This window comes from Eublepharis macularius, chromosome 6, assembly GCF_028583425.1.
Source record: "Eublepharis macularius isolate TG4126 chromosome 6, MPM_Emac_v1.0, whole genome shotgun sequence".
Lineage (NCBI taxonomy): Eukaryota > Metazoa > Chordata > Lepidosauria > Squamata > Eublepharidae > Eublepharis > Eublepharis macularius.
Genome location: NC_072795.1, coordinates 31,120,617 through 31,143,629, shown reverse-complemented (window position 1 = coordinate 31,143,629; position 23,013 = coordinate 31,120,617). Strand labels below are relative to the sequence as shown.

Genomic DNA, 23,013 nt, shown 5'->3' with positions numbered 1-23,013 from the left:
GCCTTCCTCAGGGTGACCAAGTTCAAAATGGTTACATTGGCGGCTGTGATCGCCTTGCTGAAACAGGGGGATTGGTTTGCGGTCCTTGACTTGAAGGACGCATATTTTCACGTGGGAATACGGGAGGAGCACAGGAAATACCTGAGCTTCGTTCACCGGCAAAGGGTTTTCCGGTATAGGGTGCTCCCCTTTGGCCTGTCCACTGCCCCACGAGTGTTCACGAAATGTGTGGCCCCTGTGGTTTCCTTCCTGCGGGAAGAAGGCTGTACCATCTTTCCGTACCTCGATGACTGGCTCATCGTGGCTGAATCGGAGTCTAGGCTGGTTCAGGACATGGGCTTGGTACTTAGCACTTGCCAACGCCTGGGGCTCCTGGTGAACTTTGAGAAATCCAAACTGGTGCCCAACTGCAAAGTGTCCTACATTGGTGCACTATTAGACTGTGGAGGGTAAGGCTCTGCTCCCCTTGGAGAGGGCTCGGTCCCTAAGGGGTCTGGTGTCCATGTTTAAAAGGAACCGTTTCCAGTCCGTGCGCACTATCCAGTGCTTACTAGGGCATATGGCAGCGGCCACCTCTGTGGTGCCCTTTGCTAGGCTGCGTATGCGCCCTCTCCAGAACTGGTTTGTGCGGAGGTACGATGCTCTGCTGCACCCTCTGTCCCTCAAATTCTCTATCCCAAGGGTCATCCTCTCCTCCTTGGACTGGTGGCTGTCTGATGACAACTTGTTTAAAGGGACTCCCTTTGGGTATCAGCACCATGACGTCACGGTTACCACTGATGCCTCTCTGTTGGGATGGGGGGCTTACTGTGGTGATGTGTCTGTGCAAGATGTCTGGTCTGAGAGGGAAAAGACCCTCCATATTAATGTGCTTGAACTAAGAGCCATTCGTTTCGCACTTGTGTCCCTTACAGCACTGCTGAAAGATCGCCAGGTGTTGGTGCAGACGGACAACACAACAGCAATGTACTACGTAAATCAGCAGGGGGGTACAGTATCCATGGCCCTGTGCCGGGAAGCCACGCTCACTTGGCAGTGGGCTATCAGGAACGGCGTGTCGCTCCGTGCTATACACGTGGCTGGGTCAGACAATGCCCGAGCAGATGCCCTCAGCAGGGTCCCTTTGCTGGACCACGAGTGGGAACTGAACGTAGAGTGCATTGGGCCGATCTTTCAGATGTGGGGTCATCCAGTGATAGACGTGTTCGCCACTGCGGCAACCACCAAGGCCCACACGTTCTGTTCCAGGGCAGGGAGCGACCCCCTCTCTATTGGGGATGCCTTCCAGTTTACGTGGACGCAGGGCTTGCACTACATGTTTCCTCCATTCCCCTTGATCCCCAGGGTCCTGTGCAAGATAGAGGAGGACGGGACGGACTGCATCCTGGTGGCCCCCTTTTGGCCACGGCAGGTTTGGTTCCCGAAGCTCCTGCGGATGTCCCAACGGACATATGTCAGTCTGCCCCCTCGGCACGACCTTCTCCTAAACGGGAGCCTAGTCCACCACGACCCCAGGAAGCTGCACCTGACGGCTTGGCGGATCGTTCCTCCCCTGTGATTTTTACTGACGAAGTACAGAGGGTCCTCCTGAATGCCCGTCGACCATCCACTAGGCGCGCTTATGCGGCCAAGTGGCGCAGGTTTGAACTTTGGGCACTTGCTAAAGGAGTGGTGCCTGACAGCAGCCCTTTAGGGGTTGTATTCGAGTACTTGTGCCACTTGCAGGGCTTGGGCTTGAAGGTTTCCACCCTCAAGGTCCACCTGGCAGCTATATCTGCTGCTCACACCCGAGTTGAGGGTGTTACGGTGTTTTCTCACCCTCAATCCCGCCAGTTCCTTAAGGGCATGTTCAACCTTTACCCACCTGTGTCGGCGCCAGTGCCTCAGTGGTCGCTGTCCTTGGTGCTTTCACGTCTAATGTTGCCCCCATTTGAACCTATGGCTACCTGCCCCTTGGATGTCTTGTCTTACAAGGTGGCATTCTTGGTGGCTGTGACATCGGCCAGAAGGGTCAGTGAGCTGTCTGCGCTGCGGTCTGACCCTCCTTTCCTTGTGTTTCATCCCAACAAGGTGGTCCTGCGTCCCAGCTTGGTTTTTCTGCCCAAGGTGGTGTCCGCCTTCCACCTCTTGCAGGATATCTCGCTGCCTGCATTTTTTCCTCACCTTTCCTCTAGAGGGGAGAAGGCCCTCCATTCCCTAGACTTGAAGAGGGCCATTGCCTATTACCTGGATAGGACGAAAGGGTTCCGCTCCGGTCCCCACCTGTTTGTATGTTTTGGGGCCAAGGACAGGGGTAACAGGGCTTCCTCACAGACCCTGTCTAGGTGGATTGTGACGGCCATTAGCAAGGCCTATTCTCTGGCAGGGGTGGCTTGCCCGCTTCATGTCAGAGCCCACTCCACGCGGTCCCAAGCATCCTCTTCGGCACTCCTCAAGGGTGTGCCCCTAGTTAACATTTGCAAAGCGGCCACATGGTCCTCTGCAGACACTTTTGTCAGGCATTATGCCATTGATGTCAGTGCGGAGCAGGATGTATCTGTGGCCAGGGCTGTCCTACACTCCCTTTTTTCCTAGGGGAGTCTTGGATGTAGGTCCTTGCGTACCTGCTAGGTACCCTTGGGTAATTTAGTGTATATATATGTATATATGTATATATATATTTTCTGTATATAGTGTTGTATATACTGAGTATGTATATGTTTTCTGCACATCTTGTGGACTGTATATATGTCTATGTGTATGTTATGTTATTCTTCTTTGTTCAATAAAATTGTGTTGGACTTCACCCCACCTTCCTCATTGTGTGAAGCTTGGTACACTCCCATGTGTGGAGGCACAGAAGAACGAAGATGAAAACAGGGTTAACATACCTGTAACTTATGTTCATCGAGTTCTTCTGTGCTGACACACAACCCTCCCTCCTACCCCGCTGTGAATTCCAATGCACAAAGATGTGGTGGCTGTAACGGAATTTGATGTGTTTTAAGGTGTTACGGCTAAGTGTGTTGGTCAAGCGGCGGCAAAGGAGAACTGAGGGAAGGGGCCGTTGGTCGCTGGAGGAGCACTTGACCGTTTGGGCGGGAAAACGGTCGCTGAGGCGCGCGACAAACGGCCCCTTCGGAGCCATAGAAGCTCTAGAAAATTCTCCGGCGGCTGGCCTGCGCCTGCGCAGTCCCCATGTGTGTCAGCACAGAAGAACTCGATGAACATAAGTTACAGGTATGTTAACCCTGTTTTCTCCACCGCCCCCTGACAGGAATGGAAGGCCTATCAACATAAGCATAATTCAGGTTTACATCACAGCTATAGATGCTGAAGAGGAAGAAACTGAAAGCTTTTATGTAAGTATCCAGGAAGAAATTGATCATACATGTAAACAAGATCCATTGATAATCATAGGTGACTGGAATGCAAAGGTAGGAGACAAAGCAGAATTACAAAATGAACCTGGAGAGAGACTGATAGTATTCTGTGAAGCCCACAAACACATGCGTCAGGCAACCAAATTGGTGACTGTATATGTGGACATCACTGGATGGTCAATGCAGGAATCAAATAGATTACATAATTAGAAACAGAAGATGGAGAAGCTCTATTCTCTCTGCTGAAACAAGATCAGGAGCTAATTGTGGTACATACCATGAATTGTTAATATCATAAATGAGAATAAAGCTGAAGAGAAATTCTAAAATACTGAAGTATAAATAACATTTCTGGAGAAATTAAATACTGTGTAAAGAACGGATTTGCTACGTTTAATTGATTGTGAACAGAAAGAAGTGCAGGCTGAAACTAGAGACGTTATAAAGGAAGTATGTGCAAAGACTATTCTTGTAGCCAGAAGAAAGGAGAAGCTTAGATGGGTGACTGATGAACTCTTAACGTTGCTAAAGATAGATGAGAATCAAAAATAAAAGGGGACAAGACCTGGAAACTGCAGGCACTTCAAGATGTGGCAGCCCATTTATAGTGGGGGACTAGCCAATGAGATCATATTTCATACACCTTAAAACAACTTCATTGGCTGCCAATTTGTTTCTGAGTCCAATTAAGGGTGCTGGATATGCCTCTTAAAGGTCTTCATGGCTTAGGGCCCTCGTATCTAAAAGACTGTCTCCTGTCATATGTCTTAATGCAGCAACTATGGTTTTTGGCCTACCGCTACTGCTGTCAAAGTGACCCACCTGGCATCAAGAGCCCATGCTTTTTCCATCGTAGCTCTCATTTTGTGGAACAGACTTCATGAGGAGGTTATGGGAGTGCCATCATTCAGAATCTTCAGAAAGCACTGAAGATACCACTGACAGGGTATCTAGGATTTTATTCTATTAGTTTCCATTGTAATGTTTTAATTATGACTTATACGCTACTTTGAGCCGTGAGGAAAGGTGGGATATAATTATTTTATTAAATGAATAAGTAAATATTGAAATAAATGTCTAATCCCACATTAAACTTACGTCTGCTAAGACACCATCTGTGGCCATTACCTTCTTCAGTTTTTCTATCCCATGACTCCCTTCTGTTGAGAGTGAGGCTTTGCTCCCGAAGAAGATGACAACTCAAAATAATGGAGTAGTTGAATCTACCTTTTTATATTCCAGGACAATCACTAACAGACTCCTAAATTTTAATCTTCAGATCAACCCGTCCTCTATTATTTAATTAATTGACAATATGAGTAGCAAGCAAATACAACACACTTATTTAGTTGAAAGCAGAAGCTTGAATATGTTTACTATAAGGTGGAGGAAGGAAGCTGTTATTGAAAGTCATGGGGTAATTATTCCATATAAACTTACTGTTTGTCCTACAGATCTCCTTTGCTTCTCTGATAATGTCCACTGTAGTTGGTGTATGTGCACTTGCTCTGGTTGCTCTGTTTGCAGTGTTTGATTGTTTATCTTCTCAAGCAGCATGCATCTGGCTGTTGGGCAAAATGAAACCGACTACAGTAACATTTTTCATGATTTATTTAGAGCATTTTTAGTCTGCCTTTCTCCTAGAATAATCTTGAGGCAGGTAACATAATAAAAATTATATGCAGCATACAATTAAAAATCCAGAAAAATTATATATAAGTAAATAAGTAAATGCAAATTCTTAGGTGGCAGTATCAGCAGCCCTTCTAAATAATTCCACTTTATATGAAGACTTACTGACAACTTAGGAAGGCTTTTACGTAAAATGTGAGCAGCCATTGAAAAGCCCTGGATCTAGCAATGACCACTGTAATTGCTCTATAGGAGGGAATGATGTCCTCTTTTAGATCTAAGAAAGTACAGAGTATCACCAGCTTGCTTTCAGCCAACTACACATTCTCTTCACTGGCATTTTGGTATTCTAAGGCCATTGTTAAAATTCTTTTACATAGAAGTTTTAGAGGTGCTATAAACGGCATAAGTATGACTGACTGCAGGCTGTACATTGTGTTGGCAGTGATCCAAGGCTTGCCATTGCTTGCTAGAGGAGAAATTGCCTGCTTGGAATTTCATGGCTAACAGGTTCAGAAGATAGCCATGTTCTGATTGTATGTGGAGAGTTTTATATACACACTCATGAACCTGTCTTTAGAATTAAAGAGGATGTGGATGACCATGCTAAAACGGTATATGTAGTTGTAGAATTCATGTATTCTCTGGACCATTTATCTCCTTGTAGCAACATTCCATACCGCTGCATGGGAACTTTTATTCTCAAGGAGCCACAGATCATCTTGGCCCCTGTCTGTTCAAAGGTGGTATCTTGAAGATGCTTTTGAAATTAGCACGGTCCCACTTTTAGCTCATTACAGACATGATATCTAACAATGATATGTCCTCAGCAATGCTCATCTGCTTACATGAACGCTGTCTTCCAACAGCAGATTCCCTGAAAATATTGCTAGTGTGGTCCAGGAATTCTGGTGATGTTCAGGTCTGCCCTGTACCTGGTTATAAAGACTGAATAAAAGAGGCCAAACAGTAGGACTAGCTAGGCTAACCTGTCAGGTGAGAGTTCATTTTGTAGGAGAATAATAAGACAAATAGTATTCTACAAAAATGCATCGGACTATGGATTTTAATTAAGCTTCTGTAGCTATGGAATTGTATAACTTCTGAATTCAGTAGTTTATTCTCTCTGTCTCTCTCTCTTTCTCTCTATATATGCATACAATATTGCAATACTGCATTGCAGAATTATTCAGGTTTTATTTCCTAATAGGATTACTGTAATAAGTAATGTAATTTCACTTAATGGTGCAAGAATACTTTTCACAATTATATACCGTAGTATAAAATACATTTGATTGTACTATGTACTATGTACTATGTATTTTTTGAACTAAGATGCCAGATATTAGAAGTTTACATTCATTTAGCTGAAAATCTGTTGACCATTTTTATCAAATATATGCTAAAAGTTTTTTTTATTAAAAATTGTTAGGCTTTTTTTTTTTTGGAGATGAGTGAAAAAGCCCTTCTTCCTATATAGGCTTCTTGAATTTCTTCCAAATTAGATTTTAAATGCCAATTAGGAGGTTGAATATACTAAAATAAAAGCAAATACTTCCAAAATAGTTTCACCTTATGGCTAGTTAGGCCTTTTCTCTCAAAAGTGAAACCTTTGCTCTGAGCATGGCTTTGAGAGAGATATTCAGCTTAATGAACACATTAATTAGAACCATAACTATTTATAAGATAATTAGAAATGAAGCCTGGTAAACTGGGCTTTTCCTGCAATTAATGGAGGATTAATTACTGGAGGTAATGAAGTAGTTTTTTAAATGCATTAAGGTGAAGTACAGAGATTTGCAAGGCTTTGTGATAGTTGCATAATTATTTCAGGCTGTTTGAGCGTAGCTCATATGAGATCGCTAATAAGCATCATTGCATCATTATGTATGCACTTAAAAAGACTTACCACCAAAATGACCGCCTAATTATTTCTAATTGGCAGGACTCTGTGTAGTCATTGAGCTGTTTGTAGCCATTTTAAGGTTCATTTAACCATCCTTGGGGCCATGTGATAGATGGAGAAAGCTTCAACTACATGCTGGCCTTGGCTGGCGCCGTTAATCAGTTTTGGTGGGCTTCAGTTTGAAATGCATTTGCTCATACAGAGGTCAAAACCTGAAGTAGTCCAAGCGAAGTTTTGCTTTTTGAAATCACTTTACTGTATTCATTAGCAATTAGTAAAATAATTGTGTCTATCACTATATTTGGATTTCCATGTGACTTGGGATTCTTTCATCACTATCCTTTCTTATGCCACATGAGCTTCACTGGAAACAAAATATTCTTCCAGCAGACTCTTTAACAACTTCAGTATAATGGCATACGTTCCCATATACTACCTTTCTTCATTCATTTGTTAACTTAAACAGTGAAGTATATTTCAACACAGTTACCTAATTTGCTCCCAATTGATTGCTGAATGAAAGTTTCTATCCAAGGACAATATTTTAGGGCTTTCAAAGATACCTCTAAGGAATTAGTCATTTAGCATTAGGAGTGGAAGCAAAAAGTGGTCAAATCAAATTCTGTCATTTACCAGTTATGCAGTTAAAACCATTCATATCCAATATGTTGACAGCTATGTATATGTTCAAGGACATCTTTGAATATAGCAGAGTTGTATAATAGCTGCACTTGTTTTAAAAACTAATTTGAACATAAATGTTAGTGTACCAGTTTGTCAGGTATTAATTGTGAATGTTGGAATGTCAGGTTCAAATGATTTCTTTGCTATTACCTAATTGGTATATAGGTATTTTATTCTGCTTTATCAGATTTAATGTGACATCCCATTAAGTAAGCGTCTCTAAAAGTTTTCAATGAGTGTATTGTCCTGTTAAACATAATCATGACCATCTGTGGGATGTTGTCAAGATATATAAGCCATTCCACATAGTTTTAAGCAAACAGCAGTGAAGCACATTTCAGACTTCATAAAAGAGCCCAATTTTATCCTTTCTGTCGTGATATATTTAATATAATATGAAAGCATAATGTTACAAATGCAATATCTGTATCACGGTAAATATGATAATAGTTGTATTTCAAAAATGATATTTCAAAAAAATAAGGTGGGAAGAAGACAGCTGTGCCTTGCATTTTGACAACAGATAATAGATTATAACAAACCTGTTTTCAGCAGATTTTTAAAAAACTTGTACTTTTGTATGCATATATATGTAATCTTTTAGGTTTGTCTGTTATGTAGTAAATGGTTGTAAGATGAACAATGCGATTCCAAACAGCTATACCCTTCTAAGACCCTTGATTTCAGTGGTCGTAAAAGATGTAACTACACTTGGAATTGCCCTGTAAAGCTGCACTCTTCTTTTGTTGGTTGAGAATCAGTTTGCTCCATTGCAGGAATTAATCTACAATGCATATGCTTTCTGCAAAGGGCCTACTGTGGTCTGGGTTGTATTGACTGGTCTGTTGGAAGTAGGGTTGCAAACTCTGGGTTGAGCAATGCCTGGAAATGTTGGGGTGGAGCCTGGAGAGACCAGGATTTGGAGACGGGAGGGCCCTCAGTGGGGTATAATTCCGTGGATCAGCCATTTTCTCCAGGGGAACTGATCTCTGTTGTCTGGATATCAGTTGTAATTCTGGGAGATGTCCAACCCCCACCTGAGGGTTGACAACTCTAGTTGGGAGGATAGTTCTGCCACGTGTGTTGGGGTGAAATATATGGAGTTTAGGTCCTTTTAAACTTCTATGATTCTTATCCTACCACTAAATAGTAAACTATATCATTTCAACCTCTGATGCCGTGAGTAAGCAGAAATAGATACTTAATGTTCAGTAAATCCTTGAACATCATGCATGTGGGCATGGTTTCAGTCAGAGACCCATTTTATTTCCCAGTGTGGTTCCTGTTGGGTAATTTTCTCAACTCCTTCAGTTTCTGTTTCAGCGCATACTTCATCTGATACGACTCTTCTAAGCACGAGCCAACAAGATAGGATTTCTTGTATCACAGCCAACCATATTCAGATCATTTGCCAGTGCAAATGGTATTGTATTACTTGAAGGATGACAGCATTCAACACAGAATGATTCTACTGATTTGACTGAGAATTTGGGAATATAATTAATGAAATTACAAAAATTCAGTCGGTTATTTTCTATTGAAGTGCTAGGTTTCATTTAAGAAAAACCCAACAAATTTCCATACTTCGTGTGGCTTGCTTTGAAGATTGTTTAGTCCCTTCTTCCTCAAATCAAAGTTATATATGTATTAGGTTTTTATTGCATTTTTTTAAAAAAAATCCAAAATCTGCCTTTACTCTCAGCAAGAAAGAGGGACTATAAATGAAGTAAGTAAATAAATTTCCTAGTTGGCTTTAGATATTACAGAGTATAGATATTCCAGTCTGTAAAATTCTTTCCCACTGTAGCTATTTCTCTATACTGTCTTTTTTAAAAAAGTAGTGTTCTTGAAGGGAATTGAGTTTGTAGCAGGGGCATTGTACATGAAAGGATGTAAGAGCTTACCATTAGTTGCACTGTGCGAGAGAATAATTTGGGTCTAAAATCAGTTGGATCCAAGATACCTTTAAGCTTAATTGTTATATTTCAAAACTCTAAAGAACTGATGGCCTATCTCTTTTACAGTTTCATATATTATTTGTTTTATATTCATTCCTATACTCCTATTTCATAGAATGTGCCAACTATTTTATAAAGTTCACTTCAGAACATTTTGCTGTGGTTTAAACTTTGAAAACTTCAATGTGGATTTTTTTTGGCAGTGCTTGAGACCTGTTTTATCTCTCCACTGAAGAAACTGCATCAATGTGCTGCCATACTTTTATGATTGGTTGATGGCAGAAAGATCAAGAGAGTTCTAGCTGATAAGTTGTACAGAAATTGGGGTCTCTCTCTTTCGCTCTCTCACTCTCTGTATGTATATACATCCTCTATGAAGTATTTATAATCTGCTGCTGTCACTTGTTATGCAAGCCTAAACAGAGTTATGTCTGTTGAAGACCACTGAAATCAGTTGTCTTAGAAGAGTATAACTCTACTTAGGATAGTATTGTCCGTATATTAGTTTGAACATGTGAACTTTATAAAGGATAAACTTGAATGAGATATGTTTTTCTAAATTTTCTAAATTTTTCTCTTTAGAATATTTGGATATCAGTTAACTATATTCTTCATATCCTCTCTTTTCATCAGATGTATTCTGTTTGACAACACAAGTGTATGTGTGTGTGTGTTCAAGTATGGGAAATACAACTAATGGCTCACATACGGTTTTGGAGCTGCTGGAAAATGTATTTATTCAGAATATTTTCTCATCCTGCCTCTTATCCAGTATGATTCAAGACAGCTAATAGAAAATGCATTTAAAACAGACATCTTACAACAAATTAATATTAACGAAAATATCAATTAAGAATAATCTATTAATACAAACAGCACAGCAGAGTAAAAGAAGCCAGTCAGTTAAAAAAAGCACCCTCCTCAACAATATAAACTCTTTCAACAGGTTAGTCGCCTAGTAGATTGCTTGATAGAAGGAGGTGCATAATTGTGGTACCACTGTAAAAAAAAGTCCAGTCTCTAATCACCCACCTTGCTTTTGAACTGCCCTTTGTGCCAGCATACAGCTGTTTAGAGAACATTATTTTGAAAAGCTGTAAAAGCATACATGGTATAAAAGATTCTTTGTTCCTCCTGTGATCATCAAATGTTCAGTCCAGTCAATGAGCCTGCAAGTGCATGAGTGTAAAATGCTTTTGTTTGCACAAGGATGAATTGACAAAACTTCCTTCCTCCTGCAGCCTTTAATGACTTATGTAGTGGTACTCTGGCGTCCCCTTGGCCTTGGGAGGAATCTTTTAGGGACGCAGGGGGCTGCCACTTGAAGGGGAGATTGAGAGATCCTGTTTCAGGGGGAATAGCTACTTTCTTCCGTCAGGATCTGAGCCAATACAGGTCTGACAGTACATGTTGAGGAATACACCAAAGTTTATTACGTAAATAAGTGGTTAAAATATATTGCAAGTCATTCTTTACATCACTGGTATTGCTGGTGAGGTAAATTGATTTAATGCAGATACAGATTAATTAAGTGGCATATGAGAAAAGTCAGCTACCCTTCAAAAAGTCATATTTCTATAAAATGATTTTTTATGACTATTGGAGTGTTAAAAGGGTAAGGTATAAGGAGTTTGGAATGGAACTTTTCTGACTCTTCCCATTATACCCTAGTGGTCTTCAAAACATTGCCCCTGTGTTTAGGGGACCCCCAGCACTGGGCATAATATGTATCAATAGTGGGGCAGGGGTTGGTGGAAAATAATATCCTTCTGCTGGCAAGAATATCCTTGTGCTAGTATCCAACACATTTAATTTGCACCATCATTGTGTTTGTTTGTACTAACTGCTGCACCTATTGCCCAAGTCCCCATTCATGCATATAAGGCTCTTCACGGTGTTTTTTCTCTTTCAGAATGTACTTTAAAGCTTTCTGCAAATCTGCATTATTGGTAGCATTATTGGTAGTAATAACTTTAGCTTGGCAAGTCAGAATATGGAGACATTAAAATCAGCAACTCAGTATTGATATATGACGTTTTAGACACTAACTCAGGTTACTACTCAGTATGATTTGTACTTCCTTTGTTAATCAGAAGATTGTTAGATTTTTTTGTAGCAGGCCATATTCAGGTTCCAGGGAAACTACTTAACACTTTAGTTGGTTGAACAGATACTCTACTACTGAGACAAAAGCAATTTCATAAATAAGAACAGTTCTTTATTATGTACTAGTGAAACACCCATCTTTTTGATGGGCACTGTGTGTGGGAAGGGATGGGTGCTTCTAGATCACAGAGACCCTGGAGAACAGAGAGTCAATGTTCCTCCACATCTTGGCCTTTGGACATTTGGTGAGGCATGTTTCAGGTGAGTAGCCATGTTAGTCTGTGGTAGAAGAGCAAGATTCGAGTTTAGTAGAACCTTAAAGACCAACAAGATTTTCCATGGTATAAGCTTTTGGCAGTCAGGCTCCTTTAGTCAGAGGCATGAGTCCTCTTCTTCTCCCCTTGCTTAGAATACTATTGCTGTTTGTTATGTGCAGAGTAAAGGGGCATAAGGGGAGAAGGGTCTCTGTTTCCAGGAGTGGTGTTTTGCTTGATTGGCAAGAATGTGCCATGTTCCTGCTAAAGGCATCCATCTGCAGCAAAGGTGGCATTCCAGATGCATGTTAAAGTGTTTCTGCTCTCTCTCTGTTTTTATGTACCTTTTGTAAAATGCAGTGGTTTTAATGATCAGATTGTTAAGAGTTAGAGATGCTTATAGGATTATTTTCCACAATGATCAGACAAAATTGTTTGTTGTTTGGAAGATCTTAAAACACATGGCTGGGATCTCAAGTGGAACTTTTGTCCTATTAGATCAAGCAGGGAAACTCTTCCTGAAATCTAAAACAGGGTCAGTAATACTTCTAAATCTGCAATAAATTCAAATTAATCCAGGCATCGTATTTGTCCCTGACCATATTCAGTGTGAGATTCTGAGATTCTCCTTGGATGCTTCTTCTATACTTCTGCAGACCTGCACATCCAGAAAACCTACTTTCTTTGGCTTGTGTAAAGAGTTGACTGAGCTGTCCAGACAGATAAGGAATTTGAGTGATTAGACAAAGAGCATAAATCAATTTTTCAATAATATAGAAAGAAGAGTGTAGCATGTACAGAAAGCGTGCATGTTTTATTTGAATGCACATGGTGATGTGTGTACACACAGGGCAGATAAAATGCCATCAGTACAGCTGTGAGTACCAGCATGTTCTCAGATGGCTCTATTTTTTATATTCCTTTGAGCTTGAAATATAAATTTGACAGTGGATTGAAGTGAGTTAATAGGTTGTTCCTGAATTGGTTTATGCAGACCTCAACTTATCTCAAGCAAACAGAAAATCTGTTTACTAACAATATGATGTCTTTTCAGAGTAATTTTAGTGTTGATCCATCTAAAACTTGGTATTATGAATTAGCTGAATACATACTTGGCTGCTGTAATAAATCACACCCACCTCTGCGGTTTGCTGAATGGGCTTGCCAAACTCTGTAAGGAAGGCACGCTGAACTCATTGACAAGGCCAGGTTCTGTACAAAACACCGCTGTGAGGCGACTGAAAAAAAGCCACCAAGTTAAAAAAAAATCACTTGTTGAACTCTGTCCTTTGTGCTCTGTTTCTCTAACTGCTTGCACATAGATGTTACAATTTTATTCATAGCCAGAAAGCCGGTGCTGTATATTTTAGCAGATGTATTGATTGTTTGGGGTAGTGATGGTGATTAACAAACAAGGCTGTTATTAACGAGGGGTATTATTGATAAGATGATCTGTGGGTGCCAGAGCCCGGTAGTAATTTGTAATTATCACATGCTATTTCAAGTTAAGTCATCTCTTGCTTACACTGTCATCTAGAATTGGGTGTCAAGAGGACCCAAAACATATTTGAAATGTGTGCTAATGATTTCAGCTATGATTTTTTTTAAAAGATGAGTTGATGGTTTTAGTGTGTTAGAGTTGTATAATTGGGGGAATGCTAAATGACAGTGACCTCATTTCCTATAGAACAATGAAAATTAGTAGTTTCACATTTTATTAGGCTGATATTCCAGATGTAGTGTACATTTAATTAAGTGTAGTTTCCTTTTGGTTATGGTATGTGTATCTGTTTTTTGTCGCAAATTCTTTCTAGTTTTACAGTTTTCCACATGTTTTCTTTCACCGTTTATGATTTTTTCAAAGCGGTGCTATAAGGACTTAAATCACTTTAGTATGCAGCGAAACAGTTCTCATTCAAACAATAAACGCCATTTTAAAAAGCCCTTAGATCTTCTGTCACTTCATAAATACAAATGTATAAAAACATTATGCAGTTGTAGTGCCCACCTGCTAATTAAATGCAGATTTTCTCAAACTTGTTTTAAAATCTGCTTTATTTGTTTCAACTCTGTCTCTGTTTGGATTACATATGGCCCTTGTGAAACTAATTATCCTTATGGAGCAGCTGTTAAATTTAGTGCAACTCATTTTATCCAATATTTTACATTTTAATTGATTACCTGTGAAGAAATTAGCAAATTAGCACTTATAGCTCAGTAACTGAATAGTCTTTTATGGATATTTTTAGGATTTTTAAAAATACAAATGGGATGTGTGAAGAAATAAATAAAATATTTAGGATTTTAGATAGGACATTTTTGGTGAACCTTTATTATCTGGTGTGAAATTCAGGGATCCTGAATGATGCCAAGCATCTGTGCGTGTTCAGTAAGTTAGACATGAAAAGCAGATTGGAAAGAAATGGCTTTTTCATAGGATTTTCATAGCATATGGGCTTATCTGGATCTAAGAAGCCTTTGAAGATCTTTGAACTTGACTAAATGACTTAACCTTTGGCATGATGGGTGTGTGCTGTGAGGGCTTTTTATTTTTTAATGTTTTGGTAGGGCTGGTAGCACATTCTCCACCCTTACTTCTTTCCTTATGTCCTTGCAATTTTTGTAATTATAACTTCTTAGGCATTTGATTTTAACAGTTATAATTGGAAGTGATTACTTTTATTAAATATATAGCATAACACCAAAAATTTGCTTGATTTTCTAGATGAAAGAATACCTTTATCAGCATATTATTTTGCCCTACACTCTTCTTAGTACTCAGACCAGAACATGTTTTAAACAAAGTGTAAACTTATCCCCACTACAAGATAAATTCTCAAATCCCCTTTCCTCATCATTATTAACTCCTTGAAAATGTCTAAGTATATAGTTGATGGGTCTCAGTGGGAATTTATTTATTTATTTAAATCCTGTCTTTCTTCCCAGTGGGGACCTAAAGCAACTTACATTGTTCTCCTGTCCGCCAACTAATCCTCACAACAACCCTGTGAGATAGGTTAGGCTGAGAATATTTGAACGGCACAAGGTCACCCAACACACATTTTAATAAATAGCCAGTGAGCATATCTCTTTGTTTCCTTGTGGTTTAGATTTAGTGTTTAATAATTGTACTTGGAGGCAAAGCAATAGAGGAGGTCTTTCACCATCATGTTCTGAATGTGAGTTTCAATTGAAGCCTGGAATACGGTGGGAAATATTAATCTTGAGTCTGAAATAGAAAATAAGAGAAAGGATATAAGCTATTGAATGGTTTTTGGTTGAGAAGGGATATCATCTTGAATTGTATCCAAAAACTGTAAGGAGCTGTAATGATTTTCTTTTTTAAAATCTTTGCCTTTGGATCTTTAATTCAGTTCCCCCTTATATAATTTTAAACTTTTACCTCAGGAAGACTGGTCACAACCAACACTCCATTTATTGCCATACACCTTCCCTTTGGAGGCCAATTTTTACCCGGTCGGACCCTGGTCTGACCAGTTGCTTACTAGTGACTTGTAAGGTAAATTCTTTTGGCATCCCCCAGTGACACCCCCCCCCCCAGTTTGAGCCCTGAGGGACCTGGCCACCCTATTATATGGAGAAAAAAGGGATCTTTCTTGCTTAAAAGTAGAATGTTTTTATAAGAACGTGTGATAGTTGCAGAATTTTGATAAACATATTTGCTTCAGAATAGTTCTTAAGCTTGGTAATTAAAAAAAACCCCTATATATTCATAGACCCAGTCACACAGACCTGATTTTTCTACACAGCTCTTCATTAACAGAATAATCACTCCTCCCCTCCACACAGACATAGATTCACTCAGGACTTTTCACACAGCTTGTCTCACCTAAATAGAATAAATACTTTCTCTGACATACACACAGACAGCTCAGGCTCCCCACAGATTGCTGGTTTTGGCCACAGTCCCCTAGCTTGTTAATTGTCACTCAGAAACACATAGATGCAGACTCTCTCAGGCTCCACACAGTTTGCCTGATTCAACTGGAGTGAGCACTTTCTTTCAGCACGCTGACTAACATTGCAGTTTGCTCTGCACCCTAGGCTACAGCTACCGTCCAATCAAAGCAGACTCCACTCACCGATCCCCCCCTTTCCTCAGAGGCTTGAATTTAAACCCACAATAAGAAATACTAAGCCCCCAACATCAACCAGTAGCAATAAAATATGTAACCTTAATTACATGCAAAACATTACAGGGGCCATTATGGATCTAGTATGTTGGTGAGAGAAGCCTACAACTAAATGGAACACTATTTTAGAGCCTCCAGGAGCAGCATTTGTCACTAAGACTATTGCTGTATGATGTATATTTATTCCTAAAACATTAATCATTAAATTATTTGCATCCCCATCATCTATTTGAAGGAATCATCAGGAGAAATTGATGTCAGTGTTTTTTCTTTCATTGTGATTAGGGCTGTCACTTGATTAAAGAAATCTTAACTGAGTCAAAATTCCAGTCACTCCTCCCATCCCATAATTAATTAAATTTGAATATGCATAAAATGCAGATTTCCATTGAAAAATGACAGCTTTTCCTTATTTGTGTCCATTCGTGGTCTTAGAGCCCTTTCCAAGGCATAAGATTAAAGGTCCTTTACCTTTAATGTATGCTTGGAAGGGGAGGTTTAGGGTAATAATGCAACTGTTGTTTAATGGTATACCACCTCTGTATTGGAAAGCTAATAATGAAAAACTATCTTATTAAATTAGGGTGTTAAAGTGGTGGCCTATAATCTTGGATGCCCAGATTTAAATCTCCACTTTGCCATAGAACCTTGTTGGATGACCACTCTTGCACTATCTACCTAACCTTCTTCACAGGCTAATTGTGAGGATAAAATGGAGGTGAGGAGAACAATAAAGGCTATTTGTTAGGTCGTTACAACATTATGACAATGTTGTAATAATAAATTCTCTGAATCCCCAGCTTTCATTTAAAAGAGCAAGTCTCTAACTCTTTCTATTGCCAGAATATAAGGAAAAAGGTATATCTCTGCAGTGGAAGGAAATAGAGACTTTTTAAAAAAATGAAAGCTAGGGATTCAGAGAATCTGCTACATCTGTTATTACAATGTTAGGTTATTATAACGTTATGAAAATGACAGTAAAAAAAGATAGAAAGAGAAACCTGGAGGGGGAAGGAAGGCAGAGGGAGGAAGGGGTGGTTTGATTCTAATAAACAACCAATCATCAGAAAGAGAGGTAGGTGGGAGTGGACAGGACAAACTAAACCGAAAGAAAAATCCCGAGCAAGAAACAAAAGCAACTCAGAATCAACTTTAAAAAAAGATCAGGGTAAAAGTGATCTGAAAAGAACCAGGGGAAAAATGGGGAAAACAACAAACCCCAAAGTGAAAACTAAAGGCAAAAAAATGCATGTGGAAATTGGGATAAATCAAAGCTATATGTGGCCAGAACCAATGAAAAAACCCAGAGTGGAAAAGCCTTCAGTTGTGGAAGGGGAATGTTGAGAAGGAAGTAAATTTAAGAAACACAGTGGTTAATAATGTATGTATTGAATGTCCAACAAGATTTGATAAAGTTGGATTGTGCTTAATGATCTGTTAAAGTGATGTCCTAGCAGTACTGATAACCGAGGAGAATAGAAAACTGACCCTTTCCTCTTGCACTACTTTCCTACTAAAAATCGTAGCCCCCAGGCTACTGTCATTTCCATTGGGGAAAATTTCAAGGTATTTCTGTATTTTATTCCCAGCTAGAACAGAAGGAGCTTATGGGACACATATCAGCTGGGAAATGGCAGAAGAGGGCCACCCTCCCCTGCTGTTCTCTCCCAGCAGCTATATTGTATAAAATAAAAAGTCTGTAGAAAGACTCTCAGAACTACGCATAACATATAGTTTTGTCTTGAATCCCTTGATCTGTATCCAGTCACACATTCTGGTGACTTAAGGGCTCTTAAGCTTTCAGAATAGAGACTTGCAACTTTTGCTGATTTGCCACTCCCATGGCAGACCCTGTGCTGTTTCTGATTGCTGAGCCAAGGAACAGGATGGGGGGTGGGGCAGCTCTGGGCTCATAGTGTGGGGGGAGGCTCAGATTGGTATTTTACACTTCTGAAAATGTAAGCATCCTTAAGTCATTGTAACTGTAGGGATAGATACAGGTCCTTATGCTTGAAGTGGTGTGAGATTATGTGTACCTTTTTCCTGCAGAGTTACACCTTTGACCTGTTGATATATAACAAGCCCTTTTCTGATACTGGATTGGATTCATTAAATAATAAATATGCATGTCAACCAAGCCTCAGACTGAGGACTAAATACCTAATCTTCCACCTTGGAACAAGCTTTTTTTGTTTTTAGGTGCTCAGCTTTGGTTTCTGAAATGATTTTAGTCTCAACATTCCTCCTTCTAAAGTTTGTTACTAATCTCAAGCACTTTAGGAGAACGTCTGTTCTAAAGATACCCTTAATACAGCATGTACTAAGTTGGATAGTTGGCTTTCCACCTTTTCTGTTTTTGCAAATGTTTCTAACATCCACGATTGTGTGTACTTGCTTTAATTTAGTCCGTAGAAGACAAATTTTGTTTTTCTTCTGTTACAATAATGGTATGGGGTTGCATGAAGGAAAGGTACTTGTTTTCATACAAGAAGAGGTGTGCAAGAAGAAGTCTGATATTCCTTTGAGTTTCCCCCTCCACCTACAGCTCTCCACACTATATACACAATCTACCTTAAGGCCCCCTGGTTCTCAGGAGCAGCTTGGGAGGGGGGTACTGTAGAGGAAAGGGGGAAGCAGAAAATCACTGTTTCAAAATGGAATCTGAGTGTACAGTTTTCTGTGTTTTAAAAGCAGAACACATCATTTCCTGCCTCATCTATGTAATTTAATATGATGTGCTTAAAATTCAGAAACATTTATAAACAAACCAATTATGCCCCTTGTGTTGTCAGTAGGTGTGCAGGAGTGTTAATGCTGCTACATCTTTACTTACCATATTCACTTAATTGTCAACTTACAGGTCACACTCAAGACCTCATCAGCGTTCCTATAGCCGAAGTAGTGAAAGGACCAGTCACAGACGAACTCGAAGCAGATCGCGTGATAAAGAAAGACGTAAAGGCAGAGATAAAGAGAAGGCAAGAGAGAAGGAGCGGGTCAGAGGGAAAGAGAAGGACCAACATTACACTAAAACAGGGTGGGTAATAAAGAAAATTCAGCTTCATTAAACAACTTATTTTTGATATGTATTGTTTTTTGTACTTCAGTTTCTTCAATCATTTGCTTTTCCTTTTGATTACAAGGACTATTCAATGATTGCATGTAGTGAGACATGAACAGAAAGAGTTCATGGAATGAATCTCTTCCCCTTTCTCTTGCAGCCTTCTGAAGCCCAGAAAAGCTGCTTCTGAGTGTCAAGGGCTCTTAGGAGCAAACTGGGATGTAGTGCAGAAAGTCAGAGCAAGAGAGAGGAATCGGGAGTAATCAGTCTTCTCATGTCGCCATGCTCCTTCAGTCTTTATGTCGTTGGCATCAGGGTGAAACTACACATTAGAGTTTTTAAAGGGTTTGATCCAAGTTTCCCACAGCCTCATAGCAGCTGCAGGGAATGACTTCTAAAAAAAGAAAAGAGACAGAGAACCCAAACAGGCTTAGGACACCACCACTGGAGCTGTCCCCTCCCCCCCGCCATGTGGGAAAATGGCTTGGGAAGGAGGCAGGAGCCCTTCCTCCCCCAGCAGTGGTATTCTGAGCGCGGTTAGGTTCTCCTTTATTTTTAAAAAGCCATTCCCCTGTAGATGTTATGTTATTTGGGGACCTGAGATCCAGTTCTTTAAAAACACTAAAATGTAGTTTGGCCCCATTCTCTACTTTTTGGGCATATGACGTTTTATGCCAGACTTAGTATCTGGCAAGCCCCTAGCTTAAGGTTGTTTGTGGAAAGACTTCTGTGATCCTCCAACTAGACCATTTACAGAAAAATTAGGCAGGCTAGGCAGAAGAATAGGTAGGAATGGATTGCTCAACTTGATTGAATTATAGCCACAGAGGTACAATGAGTAGCTTACTTGACACAGATGGACCCAGAACAGTGAAGCCTGACATAATAGAAAGTTCAGAGAGAAACTGACCGCCCACGGTACGTAACCCCCCCTGTAACTCTTGCTTAAGACATTTTGATTCAGTCAGTGTGCTTTTATGCAGAGGTTTCTTGCCACAGTTGTCCTTAACAAAATAACTCCAGTAATTTAGTGAAATTCTCTTTTCAAAATTGCATGCTCTCATTTGATGAGGTAATTTTATCTGCCCCCCCCCCTATATGGAAAGTTTTCCAATATGGATACTTCCACCCCACCCCACCGCTTTCCCCCTTCCTTAATGTTGAGGAGTTTTTAGGGGCTGAGAAGGGCTTGACACACATGTTCTCAGTAATCCTTTCAACAATCCTGTGAGGTACAGTTGAGTTATTATTCCCATGTTGCAAATGAGAATCTGAGTCTGAGAGGTGGTGTGTTCCCATAGGCCCCGAAGCAGGGTGAGATTGAATTGGGAATCTCCTAATCACGGGTCACTCTGTTAGCCAGTATGCTACTTTGCTTTCTTGATTTTCAGAAGTAGGTTTGGCAAAATAGTTACATGTATTGGTCAAGAAAAATTGAATCTAATCTAATGCCCTTTAATCAAATGATAGTTCTGATATGTAAACATTACCAATCACATGGAGATGTCATTTCATTGCCCTTGGTTTTGGCTTTCCAGACTTTCTGTGGTATTCTTGTCTCCAGCATTTGCTTAAGTGATTTTTTAAAAAGTGTTTAGAGAGCTTTTCTTCAAGCCTTGTTATATCTGTACTGTTTGATTTGACAACTGTATGCCCAAGGATGTCAGAAATGCTGCTAATGGTGCTGAACAGGATAAGATAAGCACTGTAATATGAAGTGAATTGCAGACAGATTGTTGTTTTCCAAGAATATAGTCTTTGAAGTGAAATTTTGTAGCACTGTTTGGATAGAAGCGTTATCGTTTAAACAAAGATTTGCAGCAGTATAAAAATTGTCAAATAGATGCCAGGCTTCGCTTGGCTAAAGAGGATAGGTTTTGGGGTTGTTGAATGTATAGAGCTGTTGTGGCCCACAGGTACAGATTTCATTTTTTGGTATCTCACTGAGGTCTCTGATGAAACTGCATTTATTTCGTAAATGTGCAGAACCTGTGGGCTGGAGACCATGGTTGGAACAGTGAAGTCTGTGTCTGTTTCAAAGGATGCTGGCAATATATAGCCTGTGAAAATGTTTTTTCTTATATATGTCCTTTGTACTTTTCTGATGGATTAATGTAGATGACTTATTTCAAAATTGAGAGGGAGTATCAAAAAGTATGTTGCCACGAGTAACAAGAATTTATCTAAATATTTTATTATTGTGAAGTCTCTTTGGATCCATTGTATATTTGCACCAGCAACAATCACTAACAATGTAAGCCATCTTAAATATTATCACTTAGATCTAAGAATAATTGCAAACATTATTGATATCAGTTATTGCAAATGATGAATAATCATGTGGTCAGTATTGAGTGTTTAATATCACTTCATCTAATGCTCTTAAAATAACTTGCTTTTTTGCTTGCATGTAAACTATTTAGTTTAAAATGTTTTTTGTAAATTTAAAAATATTGAAATGTAAGGAAGTGGTTATGAGCTTATTAAAGGTAGGGGATACAACAGACAATTCTCCTTTTCTATGGAATGTCAGTGGTATTTCTGAAGTGACATTTTCTGTTATTGAGGCAGTCAGTTGCTTGGCACTACAATTTGTAGCGTAGTTATGATGCTAGGTCTGAGAGTATAATTGGAACCTAACCATGATGATTTATTGAAGCAAATAGTGTTTCTTTGCATGGACCACATCTCACCAGATGTTTTTAGTTTTGGGGAGGGGGGAAGAGTACTTTAATAGATCTCTTTGGTATGCCATTTATGAAGTGGAGCCTTTACTCAAAACTCATCTACAGGCATTCTGGCAAAGATTGTTCTGAGCTCAGCACATCTTTCCTATTAGCATGTAGTTTCAGACCCACTGTTAGCTAACAATTGTTTGCAGTTACTGCTGGCATTAAAATTGCTTAAATGCGTAGATTGGAATCTGAAGGCAACTTGTTTTAATTGGAATTCTCCCTCCTATTGTTTATCTGTTTGTATCCAAACTTTCTCTGTGATTCTATTCAAGTCACAGTCTTGGTATTCTGCTTTTTTATATAGAAAATGTGTATGCTGCCTCTCTAGACATGATCGAGGTGGCTCTTGGTAAGCATTATATGCATTGGATTATGTCACTGAAAATTGCTGCACTGTCCATTGCAAGAGCATTTGAACCAATCCTCTAGACATATTTCACAGAGAACTAGACATGCTCCACAAGGTTTCCCCTATCATCAGACTCTCTCTGCCTTGTAACTCCATATTTCAGAAGTTTAACCATCGGAATTTTTCTCTCTCATGGCAATAGATTAAGAGAAGAGGCTGCTGAGAAGTAATCTGTGAGAAATAATGTGATAGATTAGGATTGAAGTTCCGTTGTACAGGACAGCCTCATGAATTCACTGAATGGGTGGGGACGGGAGGGGAGAACTGTCTCCACCCCCTGCCTCTGCTGTCTGCGGAGGCGACTGTGTGGAGGAAGTGGCCATGCAAATGGTTCTTCTCCATGATCAACAACACTGCTTTTGCAACATTCCCAATTGCTGGGAGGGAGAATTCGTGTGGCCACTTCCTCCACATGGTTGGTTCTGCAATCATCAAGGGAGGCAGGGAGCCGGGTCAGAGCACTTGCTTCTATTCTCTCTCCCTGTGCACTCAGTGAATGCATGAAGCTGTCCTGTGCACTGGGCTCCTGTGTATTATTGTTTACATCTGCATAGTCATACCATTACTTTCTGTTCACTGTAATATTTGTTACTTTTTAAATATTGAGCCATTCATAACGTTAGGTTGTTTTCCTCTCTGATACCATGTACTATAAATAGGTCTTTGAAAATAAGAATTTCTTACTGTTTAGAAACCAAATATTAATGGGCTACTGAATGGGATTGGCACAGGATGTAATTGTATGTAATTTA

The 23,013-nt window shown here is 39.8% G+C and overlaps 1 protein-coding gene across 1 annotated transcript in view; it reads left to right on the top strand.

The window, feature by feature from the left end:
* RSRC1 (arginine and serine rich coiled-coil 1) overlaps positions 1 to 23,013 on the top strand; it is a 304,072-nt gene that overhangs the window by 53,235 nt on the left and 227,824 nt on the right. Inside the window, exon 4 of the mRNA XM_054983579.1 lies at positions 18,917 to 19,093. Coding sequence (XP_054839554.1) covers positions 18,917 to 19,093 — 177 coding nt within the window. The remainder of the gene's footprint in view (positions 1 to 18,916; positions 19,094 to 23,013) is intronic.